The sequence below is a fragment of the Bradysia coprophila genome, unplaced genomic scaffold (assembly GCF_014529535.1).
Source record: "Bradysia coprophila strain Holo2 unplaced genomic scaffold, BU_Bcop_v1 contig_232, whole genome shotgun sequence".
Taxonomy (NCBI): domain Eukaryota; kingdom Metazoa; phylum Arthropoda; class Insecta; order Diptera; family Sciaridae; genus Bradysia; species Bradysia coprophila.
Window position 1 is genome coordinate 11955337 of NW_023503493.1, and position 20430 is coordinate 11975766.

Genomic DNA, 20430 nt, shown 5'->3' on the forward strand with positions numbered 1-20430 from the left:
TTTATCAAAATATCTCATCAGAAACTTCAGTATTCGTTTACCAATATGCTATCCATATTAACCGACGACACAAATCACATTTTCCCAATAAATTATTCTTTAGCTGCGGTGCAGCACATAAATTAAGAAGAAAATGGTCCTTTCAATCTATGTATTTCACCATGTTCATGTTACAAGTAACGTGCCAATCACTTTCTTGCAGCATTTTATTCCAGCAACGTTCGGTTTAGGTAATGCGAATTTAAGTTTGTGAACCAACAAAAAAAAAGAGAAAATAAAAACTGTATCACATCTTTGTGTTGTGTAACAACTGCCGGTTGCTAGATAAATTTTATGAACAGGATGTGTAACGATGTCATTGTTTCTCTCACATACGATGTAGAGACCTCTGTTCACATTTTCTACCTGATATTCTTTCGAAACGGATTTTTTATGCAAATCCAATCGATATAGAAAATCTACATAATTTCCTTGTTGGAACATAATGCCAGATGTTCAAATCAATACAATAAAAAGGATGACGTGCAGGTCATATATAGGTGTGTATAATGAGTCTGACGAAATTAGAAAGACCCTTACGTTCGTGCAATATTCGTTGACCGATTGGTGAAGCCAATAGAAATTCATAAAAGGTACAAATTCTCCCAAATAAATTTCAAATTTGTTTTTGATTGATTCAGGACGGGGTCTAAAATTGATTTTTGAAAATTGTAGAAATTCTTCACAATTTTCGATATTCATTAAAATTGTTGAAATTGTAAAATTTAAGAATTTTAAGAGGTTTCAAATTTTTTTTTTTTGTTTGAAAATTCTCGAATTTTTTTTCCTTAAATTGACTGAACTCTGCCAGTTAAATGATAGGAAATCTTAGAGGCTAAATATAGTGTGACAACAGTGCCTCCCACATTAGCAAAAGGGTAATATTGTCCTTGGGCCACAGACATTTAACTCCCGCCTTAAATCTAGTAAAATTCATCCAAATTTGCTGAAAAAATTTCTTCAGAAAATGATGTGTACCCGAGGCACACAGTGGTCAATCTAAAATCACGCCGGTAGCTATCAGATTCAACGATTTAATTTTCATCTAGCAATTAAGGAATGCATTCGTTCGGTGTCGGGGAATCTCGCACACGCGATCATAGTATGCGTCCTTTTACGACATGTAACGAAAAGTCATGACTGTGCGAGATTCACCACTTAGATGTGAATCTCGCACACCATGAATTTGTGTGGTGTGCGAGATTACCCTACCCCATTCGTTCCGCAGTCACTTTTTTATACAAATTTTTTCTTGATCAATTCGATGCAAATATTTCTTTCGTTTTAATCTTGTTGTTGCCTACACCAAAGTTCGCGCCTTTTTTACCTTATAGAACAATGGTAAAACGATCTTTTTGCAACATTGTAACACGTGAGAAGTTACGCTGTGCGCATTTTTGTTTGTTTCGTGTTTTTTTCGGTTACTTAAGTTGAACGACTTCTTTGCAAAATGAAATAGAGAAACAGGAAACGCTATGAGCTGTGCTGTATTATATGCATGCATGTACGAATATCCGCATAAATTGCACTCAAACGCAGCCACATAAATTAAAATAAAAAGAAAGATTTCAGTTCCATGCCTTTTCGCATTCGATGCAGCTCTGTCTGATATAGATCTATATGCCCCTCATGAATCTTTAATTTTTGAAAGTTAACTATGTAAACCGTATGCCGTGCACATGCAATACGGGAATACTGTGGAGTTCAATTCTTCATTTTTCTTTTTCCGTTTTGCCACTTTAGAGAAGGGTGGATGATCAGGGCGCTGCATATTATTGTTGTTCACTAGGAAGAACTAAGTGTCGGTGATATTAGGTGAGTCGTACGGAGTTTTTATCATAGAAATGTGAATAGTCCACGCCCCTCCTCAACAAAAAAGAAGTTTTTCCGAAATGCACCCAAAAACTAAGAACGCACATCGATTCAGAGACTTATTGGGAGCTCAAAACATCATTCAGTAAAATCGGACCAGTTCCTTCCCCATACAAAATTTTTCATTTCATGAAATTTCATACACCTCGCTGAAACCGTTTTGTCACAAAAGTTCAGTGAGTGAGTGATATTTTGATCGGAGCTAATTTTTCAAATGAAATACATTGAGTGGGGTATCGTGAGAAAGGTATGACCTCTGACTATAAGATAAAAATTAGCTCCGATCAAAATATCACTCACTCACTGAACTTTTGTGACAAAACGGTTTCAGCGAGGTGTATGAAATTTCATGAAATGAAAAATTTTGTATGGGGAAGGAACTGGTCCGATTTTACTGAATGATGTTTTGAGCTCCCAATAGGTCTCTGAATCGATGTGCGTTCTTAGTTTTTGGGTGCATTTCGGAAAAACTTCTTTTTTGTTGAGTAGGGGTGTGAGTCCCGTCATTTTTGGAATGTTACCTTTTAAAGTTTGTAAGTCATGATTTTAACAGTGATGAGTGGAAAATTCGTCTGTCAATTTCAAATAATGTTTGGTTATTCCTCGGACATGGGTGAAAAGGGTAAATCATGACATTTTGAAGGAATATTTCTGTGAGGTGACTATTCATATTTACCCTCCTCTCTGTGAGTGCAAATAGTATTTAATTCACTATTTGTTTCCGGGTGTAATTCACTACCATATTACATACCCAATCAAAGTATTTTTTGAAAGTAAATCTTCAAAGGATTTTCTAAAAGAAAATTCTTAAAAGGATTTTCTAAAGATGAAAATGATTTATAATCATTGATTATCTGCTCTTCGTACTAAGCTAACGACAATGAAAATAGTCAAATGCAAGGCTGTATACTTTAGGGAGGTCATGCAGATACAGATACGCGGGTTACACACCACGGTTGATGATAAAATGGCCGATTTCATACAAAAAATCACCTACTCTGATGATTCTTGTCGTCTTGATGATGTGGTGAATTTTTTTACATCAGAAGTGGTGTGTTCCCGCGTATCTAATAAAATGTCTCAAAGTATACAGCCTTGGTCAAATGGTCTGTGCCGCTAATTGAACAAAATTTGAATGTTTCTTCAGTAGCCTGATTAGGTTCAAAGGTCAAAGATCTTCTGACTCTCCATAAGTTGTACTAAAAAACGGTCTCGTCAAAAGGCACTAAGCATCTACCGAATCCATCTAAAATTGAGTTGATATCACATTGCGTCTGTCAACACGTTGATTTTCAACAAAATTTTACTTTTGAAGTTTACTATTTAGTTAAATGATTTCACCACATCCTTTCTTATCGTGTGCTACGTTTGTATCCAACAACAGTTTACCAGTTCAATATCGCAATTATGCTAATGAGTAAAATAATAAAGCTTTTTCTGGATCACCAATACAAACTACATTCAAGTGTCTTCACTCTCATTCCGTTTGGTTGATCATTCATAATTCGAAAAAAAAAATGCGACGTAACATACATACAGAACGTACAACTGAAAAAAAAATTACAACTCGAATAATGTCAATGGAAATTTCTTACACTTCCAATTTTATAGTCATAATTCAAAAAAAAAAATTGAAATATAATTTGTATATCGCCAAATGCACTGTATTAATACAACTTTATTTGATCACCTTGTTTGAACATTTTATTTGATTAACCAGTGAAAAAAAAAATTGTTTCATAATAACTGTACGTTATACTGTTTTTATTAAATGTAGAACGGAAATCGATATTTGTTTGACTTTGCTCTATATAAGCACATGTATTGTAATTGTAATATGGTTAATCTACAATGTAGATTAGTTAAGATTAAAAAAACAAAATAACAAACCACTTCATAACGCAAACAAGCACACAAAATAATATAATATCACGAAAAAAAAACGGTGTACAACTGAAAAAATTCTAACATTTTTCGACAGTCACAATTCCAAATTATTATCATTCGGATCACTGATTAGCTGAAAAAGTTGAAAGATATTCGGTTCACAATAAACAATAGTCATAGTCACGTTTCCGAGATTGCAGGTCATCAATTAAAAAAATATAAATACGTAATGATATAATGACCAAGAATGTGTCGCTGATTAATAAGGCGCCAGAAATTCCTTCTGCTTTTTTTTCATTAATTCGAAAGAAATTTTTCAAGCTCACTAGATGGATGAAATTTCTGAGAAAAAGTTTTTTCTTTTTTGCTATCGCATTTCATTAGACGTTGTACACACGGTACACGTCAATGTTTTGTACTTATATTGAGGTTTATGCTATGTTGCTGCTAAATCGATATACCAGTTTCTTTTTACATTCATATTGTGGTGGTTAAAAAAGAGTCTAAATAGTTTAGCGGTAGGAGACATTAAGTCGGAGGTACGGTTTACATAACCACACAATCAATAAATGTACGAAAAAAATATGAAATTACAGTAGTACAAAACGGAACTGCCTTCGTTTCGACAACTATAGGTATTGTATTCGCAAAATTTTAGTGAAGGCGAAAGTCGGAGACACGATTTTATGTTTGGCAATGGTATCCTTATTTTTACAAACTTCACTTTTACACACTAGTGCACAAAACTATTTATGAACATTCATTTACGTACTGTATCGATCGTACTCCCGAACAGAATTTTTATTTTCTCGACTCAGTGACAAAAAGTAAAACTTTCGTTGTCTTTTTTCGAGAAAAGTGGTTTTTTAGCCACACTATGTGTATTATCACACTAGGCCTGCGGCACACGATATAACTATTATGAGGCCAGAAAATGATTCATTTCCGTGTAAACAACAGACATTTTACAGACTACAAATGTCGCAAAAAGATAGTAATGTATTATTACACGCTTCATGATAGGAAAGACCCAAAACAAGGAGAGAGAGAGAGTGAGAGAGAATGGAAAAATCGTTTTTGTCAACAGCGTATATTTTGCATCTTAGAAAAAATGGTTTTGCATAACTCTTGGCACCTGATTTCGTGTATTTTCGTATCATGACCCGTGTGAAATCATTAATCGTCGACAGAGTGCCTTCAGCATTTTTGGCGCCAGGACATTTTTTAAATTTTCGGTAAAAATTATGGGCGCCAAGTGGACATGTCTTAGTCAGCTCAAAAGACGTTTTTTTGTGTAAAATCCGGCGGCCTAACTTCGTTCCCTGTTCTGCTACAAAAAAAAAAAATATAAAATGTCCTTTTCCTGTTCTGCTACAAAAAAAGACATTGTAGGGAAAAGGCGACACTGATCACCAAGTTGCATATGTGCATACAATGTTTTTCCTAATAAAGGCAACGAAAGTTTGCTTTTCAACGTTGAGTTGAGAATAGTACATTTCGTACCTAGGACTAAAAGTCTTTTTTAGCGTATGAGAAGAGCCGAAGGCGAGGTCTGGAATCGAATACGCTAAAAAAGACTTTTAGTCCGTGGTACGAATAGTATTTTTCATATTGGACGGTCCTAGGTATGAAAAAGACATTTCAGGGAACACAAGAATCCGAAAGTTGCTGTATCAACTTAGTAGTTATGAAAAGTCAGTGTAAGAGGTTTCATACTTCAAAATGATCCGAATTAAAGGATTATCTATCATTAAGGACAGGTATTTTTTGCATGTAACGAAAAGTGAGAGTCCTGATACGAGTCACATGCGACTATGAGAATACATTGTATGCGTAAAACACATTTTTTCAATGCAAAACAATTTTAATCGAGGACCTTGTTTCGAATCGGTTTTTTCAATTTTATTGTCAATTTTATACGTTTTATCAAACATTTTTTTGTTGATTAAAATTAAGACGTAACAATTACAGCAAAGCTAAGGCTTACACTTTGCATAACCTTGCGATTGATTACTTCATTAATTGCGACAAATTTAAATAAAACCTCAAACGACATCGTTCAATAAATTACCCGAGATCGAAGAGATCATTACAAGTTGTTGTGTTGGTCTTTTTTTTATATCATCTTCGTATTCTAAGCACGAGAGTTATAACTTGTTCAATAATTGCAGTAATTCTTGAAGTCAATAATAAGTTTTTATGATTTCATCAGATTTGATCAATTTAAAACTGTCGATGCAGTGCGCAGTAAAGCAACATTAATTGACATTACATGTGCTACGTTTTATAGGAAAAAAGATTTTTGCGTTAACAGGTCTCGTAAACCTTCATTGAGGGTTCTCAAAATTCAACTGACATTACCCAAATTATTCCATCTTCACCAGCAACACCACCACTAAAGTTTACCATGGGTCAGGTTAATCTGTTATTTTAACGTTATATTATTCGTATTTGTTTCAATTCAATTCGATTAGACACAACCTGAGTAAACATATCCAGAAATAAAAGCTAATATGATCAAACTCTAAACAACCTGATAATCTGATTTTAATCCGAATTATTACTCTGAAAAAGTGTCGTGAAAACATAGTTGGCTAGGTAGTTGATTATAGAATCACTATCACTGGTCCACCACATCTGAGTGTTCAATGTGAATACTCGATGATCCGAGATATAATTACAAATCGATCGTAGGAAAGACTTTTAGTAATTTGAGAGATTTTTGCAAGTCTTCGGGCACTCACATGTCCCGATAATCGGTTTATATTCTTCTGTGTCTGTCTCCCTGTTACGGTAAAAGATTTTTCGTATTTTCTAATTTTTATTTTTTTAAAGATAGATATTGTGCTCATATCACATTCATAACCGTAGGGACGATTTGTTGACACAAAAAATTAGATTGTTGAATTGTTGACACACTCCGATCATAAGAGCATCAAAAGCACCACTTAAATTCTCTGTACACCATAGCTCGTCATTTTACTCTAATAATTCATAGTCAAAATTTTAAACGATGCACATAATTGTTGGAAAAGCAAGTTCATTGACGGCACCAACCAACACACATACACACAAATCCAAAAACACGAAAAGAATGTTCACTAAAAGATTCAAAAAATTCTAATTATATCCGGAAATTAACCTAGTAACGTTATATCGTCGAATGGTATATACCTTTCCTGTGAAAACAATTAGCATGTGTGAAATAGTCAATGACCTATAACATCATTTTGATGGGAAATAGTTATTTACATAATTAGGAAATGAAAAGTTTGGAATGCCAGTTTTCGGTGCGAGGTTTGTGTTGATCCGAGACTCTTTCCAACTTTTATTTTCTCAACGGGAATGCAGATGGGGTCAAAGTTGGGATCATGACAACTTAGAAAACAGTATGACCACTTCTAAATTTCGTTTTAATTTGACCAAAATCTCTTTAAAAAAAAGAATAGATTTTAACAGTCGCAACCGTCGCAACTAAGTCACTGAATACCGAAATCGACACCAGGCTTCCTTTTTTCTTTAAAATATTAAAACTCAAGAAGACAGAGCAGTGTTAAGTTTTCGTCAGTATTAACCGCCAAGGCTAATACCACAGGCTATATGTTAAAACTTCAAAAATTTGCCCGTCCCCTAAACAGAGAAATTTTCACCCACAAAACAGAGAATTTTTCTCTCATATTTAGCCTTGGATAAATGTCCGTGTGATGTGACGGCACTATGTGCTCCCGATGCTACTCGTGCCTAAAAATTACCGTAGCCAAAAAAAAATTGTGACACCAGACCACCTCTGAATTTTGTATATATAATTATGTGCCGATACGGAAATTTTCTGAGATCATTCATCAATGGGAATGGAATGTGTGCCGGAACCATGAGACAATCGTTTTTCATTTCTTTCATTTCTTCACTAATGTTACTAATAGTTTGTGAAGCCATTTCGGCTCGATATTCGTTACAATTCTGTGAAGGTGTAAATGAATTTGTCACAATTTAAAGCGACTTCATATACCTAAAATAGTACAACATACTCGATGGATATAATAATATGAAAATATGCGCGTAAGTTCCCCTCATTTCTTTCAAAAAAAAAATGAGCTCAAACAATAAGAAACGTAAGAAACGAACTTCAGTTAGCATGTTTTTCTTATTATATTTTGTTTAATGTTAATGTTGTTATTTTCCTCTCCTCTATATAATACCAGTGTGTGGTGCTGTCATAACCATAATATAACGTATAATGTATAATATGCAAGCCCATATTGTGTTTATTAAATTATGATTATGATGAAAAATCTACAAAATAAATTAACTTGTTTGTAATGAAATAAATAAACAAAAAAAAAAGTTGTTTTTCAAATAGCTCTATTCCACACAATTCCGTGGCATGCATATTTGAAACCAGACACATAAACAACACACAACATGCAATTATAGTATTAATTTTCATTCAATGGTGCTAGCATTTTTGAAATTCCACAGCTTTAAATGCTAATGTACACAGCCAACCATACTATCTTGTTTCATTAAAAACGCGACACGTGCATGAAAACCACACGAAATTAAAAAAAAAAAACGAAGAAGAAAAATAACTGAAATGGTTGAGCAATAGTTGGATGTATATATTGTCTTAAAGTGTCTTCAAAACAAGATTTTTTTTCCTTCTTCTTCTCTAAAATGTGAAACATAAAATGACGATTTAATTTACGTTGATGTTTTCGTCATTGTTAGTGATTGGTATCGGAGACGGTTTGCTTATCATAAACAGCCTCTATACAAGTCATTGACCAATGCGAAGAGAGTAGGTCAGAATGTATCAAAACATTTGGATAATTTTTTTTTAACTGAACGATCATTTTATAACACAATTGTAATTGACGATTAATTAGGTTAGACTATTTTCAGAGGCGCACGAAGAGTTTTATTTTGAATGAAAAGTTGTTTAGCAATCCAATGTATCTCGCTAGCAGAACCAAGACCATTGATAAATTATTTTTTTCCTCTACAGACTCAATCGATAGCAGTTTGATATTCGATTGTAAAGTTTGTTTGAATTTATATTATACGGAGAATTCGGTTTTAAAGAATGTTGTTTGTACAATGTACAGTGTATTCTGTGTGGAATGTTGATTTATTTTACAGTCACTTGAGCATTGGACGTCTAATGATAGCTTGATGATGATGTTAATTTTACCGCAGAGAGATACAAATTGTTACGTTTTATGTCGGAGCCCTAAATTGTCTCCGACATTAAAACGTAAAGACGGATATAGTTTGGACTGTGACCTTTCTTTTGTTGTGCTACTATATCTTGACATTCCGTCTGAAAAATCCTCATTTCTCCATATTTTGCATTTAGGTCAGCTATTCAAATTGCAAAATTATAAATCTCGAAATATTTGTTCATTGTTAACTTGAGCAATATTCCAACTCCATCACTGTCAGGGTAACGCAATTCAGAATTGACACAGGGTTGTTAGCCAGAGACTTTTTTTGGGAAAATATTTTTCCTAAACGAAGTCGTGATATTTACATACAAGTTAGGAAATATGTTTTCCAAAAAAAAAAAAAAAACGATTCCAGAACCTCTCATTCGCTAAAAAAAACCTTTCAGCATGCGTTAGGAAAATGACTTATTCCATTTTATTTTGAATTTTACTAAATTTTCCTGAATTTTCCTAAAATTTCGCACACTTTTCCAAATTTTTACATTTTTTTTTGGAAAATGAGGGACAATTGGCACATGCAATTCACAGTCAACTGCCAATAGTCAATATTGCTACTATTCGCAGTTGCCTGCCAATAGTCGATATTAATGCTATGCGCAGACTAATTGTGCCTTCACATTGATGAGAAATGATTTTGCATAGGAGCAACACTCTGTTATGTCAAAGTTTGTTAAAGGTATCTGTAATGTTACAGTTTGTAAAAGGGAGCGACAGTCTGTATTGTTACAGTTTATAAAAGCGAATATCACCTTGTAATGTCACAGTTTGTAAAAGGTAGTATCAGTCTGTAATGTCAAAGTTTGTAAAAGGGATCAACAATCCGTAATGATACAGTTTGTAAAAGCGATATACACTATGTAATGTTGCCGTTTGTTATAAGTAGCAACACTTTATAATGTCACAGCTTGTGAAAGGGGTCAACACTCTGTAATGTTTCAGTTTGTAAAATGGATCAAGAGTCTGTAATTGTACCGTTTGTTATAGGGAGCAACGCTCTGTTATGTCACAGTTTGTAAAAGGGATCAACACTCTGTGTTACAGTTTCTAAAGTGTAGCGACATTCTCTAATGTTACAGTTTGTAAAAGGGATACAGTTGGTAAAAGTGATGATCAATCCCTAGTTTTACAGTTTGTACATGTGACCAACAGTCTTCAAAGCTTATACAATGGATAAACAGTTTCTTTCGTTGCATTTTGCAATATATATACTTTACAAATTATCGAACAATTCTCATTTTTTGACTGAACGAATTTTCTTTGTTTTAATATAAGTAACAAACCAACAATCTTCCTAACTTGCTCTACTTTTATTTTAGAAGATATTTTTAGTTATTTACAATTTTTCAAATAAGTATCTGCGAATAGTATCAAAATTGACTATTGGCAGTTGACTGCGAATAGTCACTTCGGGGAAAATTAAGTAAAACTTTGGAAATTTTGTAAACAAAAATAGTCCCTGATTGGTACCTAAAAGAAAGTCTTTGAACTTAAATGAAAATCCATTATGAGAAAATGCTTGCAGAACTTGTTGTTAACAGAACTAATTGCACTCAACGGAATTCTTCGTTACTAACGAATCGTTAGATTCAAGACGTAGACATGCTAATACATTAAAGACATACCCAATTTATTACAAATTTGCAGATAAATTTGTGAGAAATTTCTAAGAAATCGATAACTCTAGCAGAAGTTCAATTAGTGCGTGCTTCTGCAATACAAATTAAACGTACTCAAAACTTAGACCTGAAACAATTCACAACTAAAATTGAAATTTTCCTTTTGTTTTCAGATTGCAAAACGACTTCTCTGCGTAAAATCCCCACTCAGCAAGTTGAAAGGAAATCTCATGAAAATTTCAACAATAACACCAACAACAACAAATAATTATGAGACGACTACGATAAAGGGATAGTGAAATAAACTGATAGTTACGAAAAGTAGAAGACGAAAAATAAAAATGATTGACATAGTAAAGCGAGTGACGCCGTCAAAAGACCCACCCATCACATCAACGGATGAACAAACTATTTCGAATAAAAAACCAAGAAATGAGCGCTCATCACACGCACGACGCAAAGACAAATCTATTCCAAAACCAAATTTAACGGAAATGACAACCAACAAACGAACGCAATGTTCGAACAAAGATAAACAAGCGAACTGTTTACATTCGGAAAATTATTGGTCCGACGAATGTATGGACGGATTGAGCTGTAGTTTTAAATCAAATCACAAATCAACAGATAAATCGTCGTTCGACTCGGACACATTTTATCGATCGACTTATCGGACATCAAAGCATCAACAAGAAAATCGAATATCACAAAGTTCAAACAATCAAAAAAGTGCTTTAGCGCAATGTAAATCCAATAATACCATTTCAAGTTATAGTAATAAGTGTACAAATAGAAACGAAAGTAATTTAACTGTAAAAAATGTTCAAAATTGCCAAGAATTAAATAAACGATGGAAACGATGGTCGATATCAACAATTTTGTCGCAGTCATCGCTTATGCTACTGTGTGTGTTGATGCTGATGCTTGGAGCGAGTGTTGTGGACGCAGTAACCAAAGATGGAAGTGAGTATGGATTCCTATTCCAAATTTTAAAAATAAATTAAAATATTAGCGTATAACGACCGAGGAGGAGCTGCTCAATTTAGAGAATCTTTGAAACTTCCGCCTTTCTCCAATACCTATGACATAACGTTATCGCCAGACCCCTCTACCATTTTTGGTACACGTCTTTTGTGGACGGCCCCTAACACTTTTGGTGGCTGACTAGCCTATAAGAAAAAAAAAATAGAAAGATAAGGAAGGTCTGGCAACGACCAGCAATTTAATTAGCATATTGCCCGTGCGTATACAAATAAATTTCTGATATTATTCCCCCATTTATGCGCGAAGTTCCCCTAGGGGCCATTAAAGCACGGAGAAACGAAAGTTGACCCTTCTTCTGCGGCATCAAAATGCGCGGTGAAAATGTTCGCTTTCGCTAAAGCAAGTAATTTGTGGAATGGTGAGCCACATAGAAGTGAATGTTCACCTGCCCTAAACGAATATCAATTATATAGTCTGTCTCGGGTGTTATAAAATAACATCAACCTGAGAGGGGTAATTGAATGGAAATGAGGGGAAATTTGAAGTGGGTCGTGCACATGTAAGTGAAAACCACGAATATTTCGATAATTATTGTCACACGATTTTTGCGCAGTTAGTTACCCCTCCTTGCAACCTTTTCCCGATAGTATTTCGCAGTGTTTGGCCAGCAAATAATTGCAATGATGTAAGATGTATGCCAGAAACATTTCTGAGAATTTTCGGATTTAGAAATTTTGTTCAAAGGCCATTGCTTCTTCGTGTGCCATGGAGGTATTTCTTTTTTGTCGTCTTCTTATATTTTTTTTAACTACTTTTGGTGAAAACGTAATTAAACGTGTTCGTACTTTTGTACATAATATTCTCGAAATTAAGTAAATGTTTTTCACAGAATTTACTATTTGTACAATCCATCAATGTACATTTCCAACGAAACGGAAACAGTACACAAAATACATAAAACTAAAAAAACACCTCGGTATGTACACATCGAACCGAAAAAATAATAAAAAAAAAATTCTGAAGAAAATTTGAAGAAAAAAAAACCAGATCGATACGTTTTTTTCCGTCTCTCGTTGGAATGTTGTTATTATTCGGTTTATGTTGCAAGAACACAAGAAGAATGAACATATTCTTTGCTCATAAGTATTTCCGACTTCACGAACAAATAAAGTGAAAATATTTGTATTGACCTCAAAATTATTATATGACGAGGTTAACTTGAAAATGATCGCAGATCAAAATGTTATTAGACGACAGAAGAAAATTAATTTGCATCTACTCAATTCGGGTTTACGTAGACAAAATCAAATCATCTAAGTGCCGATTCTCATGCGGTCGTAACTCCAACTATTCGTCACTTGACAGTTACGTGTACAAAATCCCATAAGAACTGTCAAGTTACGAATTCTTAAAGTTACGAATGGGTGATTCTCGTGAATTTAAGAATTCGTTACTTGACAATTTTAATGGAATTTCATTCACGCAACTGTAAGAATTCTTAAATTCACGAGAATCTACACCCTGAGCGACTATTCTCGTATTTTCGTAACTCCAACTATTCGTCACTTGACAGTTGCGTGTACAAAATCCCATAGGAACTCTCAAGTTACGAATTCTTAAAGTTTCGAATGCTTTGAGAATCGGCGCCCTGGCGTCTTATCAGCGAAGTGCATGAAAATAACACCAATTGCATAAAACACATAACAATCGCAACTGATAATTTCCGAGGGTGAAAAACTAGGTAAAATCGAGTCCCATAATTTAGCCCCAGTGACTCGTTGCTTAGGATCTAACGATTCAAAGTCAAAGAATCTTCGAACAAAAGCAAAATTCTTGTGTTTTTCTCGCGATATTTGTCGAGAGCCTGGAGAGGAATTATGGCTGTCATTCTCTATTTGATCTCTTTTTTTTAATTCTATCGTTGATAATGTCCAACATTTTAATTTCTTTGTAAGAAGAAACAATTAAAATGTTGGACATTCAATTGGTTTTTTCTACAAAAGACATTAAAATGTTTGACATTTGAACGGTTCATTAAAAATGAATTTAAATAGAGACCCTATAGAGAATGACAGCCGTAATACCTCGCCTGGTCTCAGAGTCAGTGACTACTTATACATATGTGAGAGGCGCTTTAATTCATCACAATTAGTAATAGTTATTTGTTGGAAAAGTTGAAAATTTCATGTCGAGCGTGTCGGGTTAAAAGTCACCCGAAAATGGAAACTTTCTACCTTTATTCGCGAGGTCAACACAACGTTTTTCACAACAGAGACTCTTAAAGCTTCAACTGAGCTGAGAAAATGTCTATTTTCTCTCCTGCGCGTTGTGAAATAGTACAAACCATCAGCTCGAAATACAGCCTTCCAATTCGCCTCAACATAAAATATGCCAGCCAGACAGTACGAAAGTTTCTTGCACCCAGAAAATGGGAAAACCGATTTTGAGCGAGACAGTAATGACGCACTTTCTGGCTGCAAAACAACACAATAATTGTACCGAAAAGTGTACCGCTGAGGTGTTGCAGAAATGAGGAAATTGATTTTCCAGTAAGCTAAACATATTTCCGATTGGAGAAATAACAAATTACGACCGCGAACAATCAAGTTTTGATTTTATTTTAATTTTTACATCGACTAACGTGTCAAAAATGTTCCTCAGAACCTGTATGTCTTGAGGACAGGAACCATTCATTTGAATGTCAGTTAGTGTGACTCTATCGCTTCGCTCAAATACAAAAACCTGGCGATCAAATTTGTGTTCATTGATCACTTTCCGTGTGAGTTCACTTTAAAGAGTAATCCAATAAAACGCTCATTTCGGAGAAGCAACGATTGTAATAAAACATTTTCATCTCCCAACATTTTAACGCATACCAAGATGATTCATTTGTTTTTAAGTTCAGAATTTATATTTTTTTTTTCTGGTGTTGTTTTCATGTGTATTCGTGTAACGTATCTAATTTTAGAGTATGTATTTCCGAATTAAAATGGGAAATGCCTCACAAATATTATTGTAAGCTATTTTGAAATAAGAAAATTTATATTATGTATGCATCTTCCAAGCCAATGCAGGCAATAAGAACGTGCTAATGTTTCATTTTCTTTCGTTTCATGTTTTGTTTTTCTTCTTCTTTTTTTTATTTCTTTCGAGAATCTTGTCTCCAATCTTCTATTTAGCGATGCATTTTTAGAATTTCGTTGTGGATACATGTGAATGGGAGTTTAATTTAGACTTAAATTAACCTATTCGTCTTGAGCAGAAGACGGAGATGTAAAACCATAAAACACATGGATTGCTTATAGCCGGAATTAGGAATTACATTTGTGGTATGTGTGTGGATGGTTGGGGGAACCAATAGTGTCGGAAGATTACATGGTTTAAAAAACGTAAATAATAACTCGCAAGATTTTCTGCGTCATTGCAGGGCTTCCCACACTTCCCAAAAATGGAGAATATTTCAATATTTTTCTTTAGTTTCAATCTCTCCTAGGAGAAATTTTCGAGACGACAACCGTAATGACATATCATTTGATTTATCGATTAAATCTACTACTTCATTTTGCTAAGTGGTAACAAATCTTCTACTTCTTTTGTTTTTCTCTACATTTTCCTCCTGGGGAAAATCTATGGACACAGGCTTATATATTTTGTCATCTGGACACACATCTCACATCTTATGCTCAAAACAACCCCATTTCCTAATTAGTTAGGAAAATAGCTATTCACGTCGTAAAGTCCACTGAAAATTAAAAATTTAACGTGGCAAACCCGAACCAAACGCACCGTCGTCTATTTTTCAATTCATTTGTTCATCTATGGATTATGATGAAACAATAAAATGAAATGAAATGGATTCACCCAAAATTCAAATTCTGAAGTGCACTTACGGCGTGAATTGTGCGATTATGCTGTGCCCTGTAAAATGCATCTCTAGATGCACTTTTTAGAAAACAGCACGCAATAATAATAGTATCGTATGTTTTGTCTCCGTTTTGCTCACATTTATTGCGAAACACATCCTAATCACTGTCAACGTGCGGGCGTACTTAATGCAGTGATAAACTTTGACTTCTTGAACTATGAGAGATATAATATGTAAACTCGAAAGCCACATCTACTGGGGTTACACACACATCACTTTTCTTCGTTATCTCTCTCTCTCGATTTTTCTGCCTAAATATGATCTTTATGGTTAACAGAAATTTGTTATTATCAAATTGTTATTGTTATGTGTTATAAGTTATGTAGAGATGTTAATCGAACACTTGCTTATAATAAACGAAATAAGAGCAAGAAGGTCTTGACGAGAAAAAAGCATGATTTGTTATTTTTTCGTTTTTATTATTTTTTTTAAATATTTTATCACATCCTGTTTGTTTGGCAACAACATATCTCATTCGTAAATTCATTTGGAAACATTTTTTGGCTGCGGTTTAAATGTGCATTAAATCCGAAAATAAATTTCTGTGCATGTCGTTCTCATTTGTGATAAAAGGTGACATTTTTCGTAACCTCTCTCTCACATGATGGACAGTGCAGACTGTTGACATCATAGGTACGGTCGTTTTTTTTTTTGCTGGTTCAACGATAGTAAAATATTTCATTCAAAATATTCGTTTGGAAGTGATTATTATGTATGTGGTGGCTTGAGTTGATATTTCAGTCAGTTTTAATACACGCACAGGATTTTTTTCGGTAGCCAGGGATAGGCAACATTTGAGACGGAGAGAAAATATTTCTTTTTTTTTATGAAGTCAAAAAGAAGATTCAAGTTGCGTTTGCCATTCGTGGAATTGTTGTAAGAACTTCAATATGACGTAGGGAGGAGAAGGGAACGTTTACAACCGAAATCGTCCGGTTCCTATAAAAACGGGATGGCTCAGTAGTTACGTACTAGCCTTCCACCAAAATGATCCGGGTTCGATTCCCGTGACAGACAAATTCCGCATGGAATTTTTCTAGCGATTATATCGCATTGGTAACGTCCTTAGTTCACTCAAGCTTCATAATTTGGGTAGTTGCGGTGTGTTTGGTGGCTGCAACGATGTACACACTGAATGAATTGTATGATGTAACCCAAATACGATGAATTTGTGTACATATGTCTAGCCTACATTAAGGCGAGATATCAATTTCGCACCTAACTTTCCTCAGAGAGTAATTACATACTTCGAGGCGTGGTTCGAAAGTCACGTAAAGCCGGTGGTCAAGACTGAACTTGTAATTGGCTGTAAAAGGCTGTTAAAACGGTCTCAAAACCAACAAATAAAACTCTAAAATCTTCTTTCATTCTATCTGAACCCATTAAATAAAGAATGATTTAGGGTTGACTATGAAGAGAAATTATGTTTTTGAGGAGGAGGCCAACAAATATTTTTGTTGTAAACGTTACTACGAAAATGGTCCATACTCCATTCATCCCAAAGGGTTGCTTAGTCTATAAGCTTTTCTACGTCTGATACTCATACTCAGCCAACCCACTGGTAATTTTCAGAAATTCCAAAATGTATAAATGTACGGTCAAGCTTGAAAAACTGTAAGTCAAGTCTAGAACCGCCCTTTAAAATTATCAAATTTTGGAAATCTTTTTAAAGAGACACTAGAAGCCCTTGCAGTCAACATTACTTGATTTTGTCCCACACACTGATAAATAAAATCATTCTCCTGTTTCCATATAATATAATTAAGGGTACTAGCATGCCAACGCTAATGATGGCCACTAATCCAATTTTCTTTCTCTTCTCGTCAACAGTTTGCCAAAGTAGAGATATACGGAATAATCCGTCTGAACTGAATAGTCTAAAGAATTGCCGAGTCATTGAAGGATTTCTGATGATATCACTGATTGATCGCTACAACGAAACGGACTACGATAACATTACATTTCCAAACTTAGTTGAAATAACCGACTATCTGTTGCTGTATCGAGTCCAAGGCCTAAAAACATTGATGCATTTATTCCCCAATTTACGGGTCATACGCGGAAACAATCTGGTCGGCAACTATGCGCTGATAATTTATGAAATGCTTCAGTTGCAGGTAATTTTTAAACAATTATACGCAAGTGCCGAGCATATTTCATCTGCTCCTTTCTTTTCCACTATTCGAAGGAAATCGGACTGAAGGGTTTGACAACTATCTCTCGCGGTTCCGTACGGATCGAGAAGAATCCATTTCTCTGTTTCGTCGACACAATAGATTGGACTTACATTGCGAACGGAACGACAATGGAGGAGCACTTCTTCAATGCCAACAGAAAGCCGAACGAATGTAATGTGTGTCCGTCTGGGAAAAGGACTGATGCCGATGGGAATGTTAAAAATGGCGGCGAGATCGAATGTCCATCAGCGAAACACGATCATAAGAAAAGATTTTGTTGGAATCGTCAAACTTGTCAGAAAAGTAAGTATCGGCCAAAGACGTTGTTCACTGTGAACGAATTTATCGACATTTCTACAATCAAATTCGTTTCCATCTACCAGTTTGTCCAGATTCGTGTGGTGGAGGTGCCTGTGACGATAACCTGAATTGTTGTGACAAATCATGTCTGGGATCTTGTAACTCGGATGGAACGAACTGCACTTTGTGTAAAAATCTATCGGTTGGCCGTATGACCGCTCTTCAGTGTGTGGACAAGTGTCCCAATGGCTTGTACCAGTATGAGGATCGCAGGTGCATAACAGATGTGGATTGTTGGAATGTTACGACCCCATTTACGACGGAACAGGAAAATAGCAACAACAAAAATCCCTTCATTCCGTTCGCGGGCATGTGTACCATCAATTGTCCGGAGCAACATTCAGCAATCGATCTTGACGATAATAGTGGAAGACGCTCCTGCAAGCCCTGTGACGGGGTGTGCAAAAAAGAGTGTCACGGAAGCGTCATAGAGAATATCGCAGAAGCTCAAAACTATCGGGGATGTATTATAATAACGGGAACGCTAATTTTACAGATTCGTCAGGGAGGCAGTAAGTTGAATGTTTGGAAAATATGTTAGCACCGAATCCGTGTACACCAACGATATTTTGTGTTTCAGAAAATGTGGTCAGAGAATTGGAACTGGCTCTGTCCAACGTCGAAGAAATCGAAGGCTCATTAAAAATTACGCGATCGTTTGCGCTGGTTTCGTTGAGCTTTTTCAGAAGATTGAAAGTTATTCAAGGGAAAAGACTAGCAGACAGTTATGCGTTGGCCGTGATGGATAATCAGAACCTTCAAAACCTCTTCGATCATCCCGTTACAATCGCAAGGGGCCGAATATTCTTCCATTTCAATCCAAAGTTGTGTTACAATGTCATTGAAGGACTGAAAAACGATACGATCGAATTGAGACATGTTTCAAGATTCGCTGTTGAGGATGTAGCACCCAACTCAAATGGAGATAAAGTTGCATGTAAGTGTGCCGTGGGCTAAGCAGTTTTTAATAATTTTGTTGTTGTTTTGTTATTTTGTGCATTTCTTATCCATTTCTAGGCAATCTGGCCACTCTGTCCGCCAAGCCGGTAACTATGATGGCATTTGGTGCGGTTATAGAAGTGAGAACGAAGCAGTATGAAGACAGTCGCGTCTTACTGGGCTATGTTTTGTATTACAAACAAGCACCCTACCGAAATGTGACGCTGTTCGATAATCGAGACGCTTGTGGCGGTGACGGCTGGCGTGTCGAAGATACGTCACAATTCGATCGAAAGGCCAGTCATGTGCAAATCGTTATAACCAATCTTAAGCCTTACACACAGTATGCGTACTACGTCAAAACGTATACCATATCGTCGGAGCCGAGTGGCGGCCAAACGGACATTCTGTATTTTACAACATTACCGTGGCAACCGGAAGCTGTCCAGAAGCTGAAAATCATTCCAAATGGTAGTCGGTCATTTGTAAGTTAAATGTTTGCAATCCGCAAATGAGGAACCGATTTCCAGACATGCCTTTCCATTTATTTGTTTCGCAGATCGTCAATTGGGAGCCACCGAAGGTGGCAAATGGTGAACTAACCAATTACATTGTCAGAGCTACTTTAGTCAATGACGATCCGTTCATTTTAAGCCAACGAAACTATTGTGATGAACGTAAGTGTTTTTGTTAAACGAGTTTTCGGTGCCACCATACCAGTTTACAATCCATTGAATTTACAGCTCTAAAAATTGACGAAGAAAAAATATATGTGAAACCGGTGGAACAACCGAAACCGGAGAAGGAGAAGGTACCTAATCCCGCACTACCCACACTACCAAACGAGTGCGTTTGTCCCGAAGAAGATGAGTATGAGCCACCACCACTCCAATCACTAGACAAAAGTGACGAATTGGAACAAATTATCGATTTCGAAAATCAAATCCAAAATATCGTCTACGTCAAGTAAGTTTTCTCTGGTGGTACCAGGTTCACTTCAACTAACCAATCTTTCTTGCCAAACAGGCGAAAACTGGTGATAACTGGTGAAGAACCGAAAATTCGCCGTCGTCGAACCACCGACGCAGCCAGAAAATATTCCAATCAAACAATACCCATGCCACCGGATGGAGTAGAAGAGGTTTTCCCCACCCGTACAGACGATAAAGAAAAGCCAGACAACGAACCTATTGTATCGAAAATGGTGGACGATTATTATGTGGAATTTTACAACAATGAAACGGCTGCGAACATTCACACATTCACGCTGAATAATTTGAAACATTACACAATGTACCGGATTTCGGTGCAGGCGTGCCGTAACTTCAACGATTCATATTTTAGCATCGATTCGCACTGCAGCAACATTGTTATGGGAAGTTTTCGTACGGGAAAGCTCGGTTTGT

The 20430-nt window shown here is 35.6% G+C and overlaps 1 protein-coding gene across 3 annotated transcripts in view; it reads left to right on the forward strand.

The window, feature by feature from the left end:
- The window catches only part of LOC119076659 (insulin-like receptor), a 52359-nt gene that overhangs the window by 25406 nt on the left and 6523 nt on the right, over window positions 1–20430 (forward strand). For all 3 annotated transcript variants that reach the window (XM_037183543.1, XM_037183542.1, XM_037183544.1), the window contains exons 2-10: window positions 10813–11602; window positions 17379–17665; window positions 17737–18028; window positions 18109–18597; window positions 18666–19022; window positions 19103–19509; window positions 19584–19701; window positions 19768–19990; window positions 20051–20424. In XM_037183543.1, coding sequence (XP_037039438.1) covers window positions 10981–11602; window positions 17379–17665; window positions 17737–18028; window positions 18109–18597; window positions 18666–19022; window positions 19103–19509; window positions 19584–19701; window positions 19768–19990; window positions 20051–20424 — 3169 coding nt within the window. In that variant the 5' untranslated portion in view covers window positions 10813–10980. The remainder of the gene's footprint in view (window positions 1–10812; window positions 11603–17378; window positions 17666–17736; window positions 18029–18108; window positions 18598–18665; window positions 19023–19102; window positions 19510–19583; window positions 19702–19767; window positions 19991–20050; window positions 20425–20430) is intronic.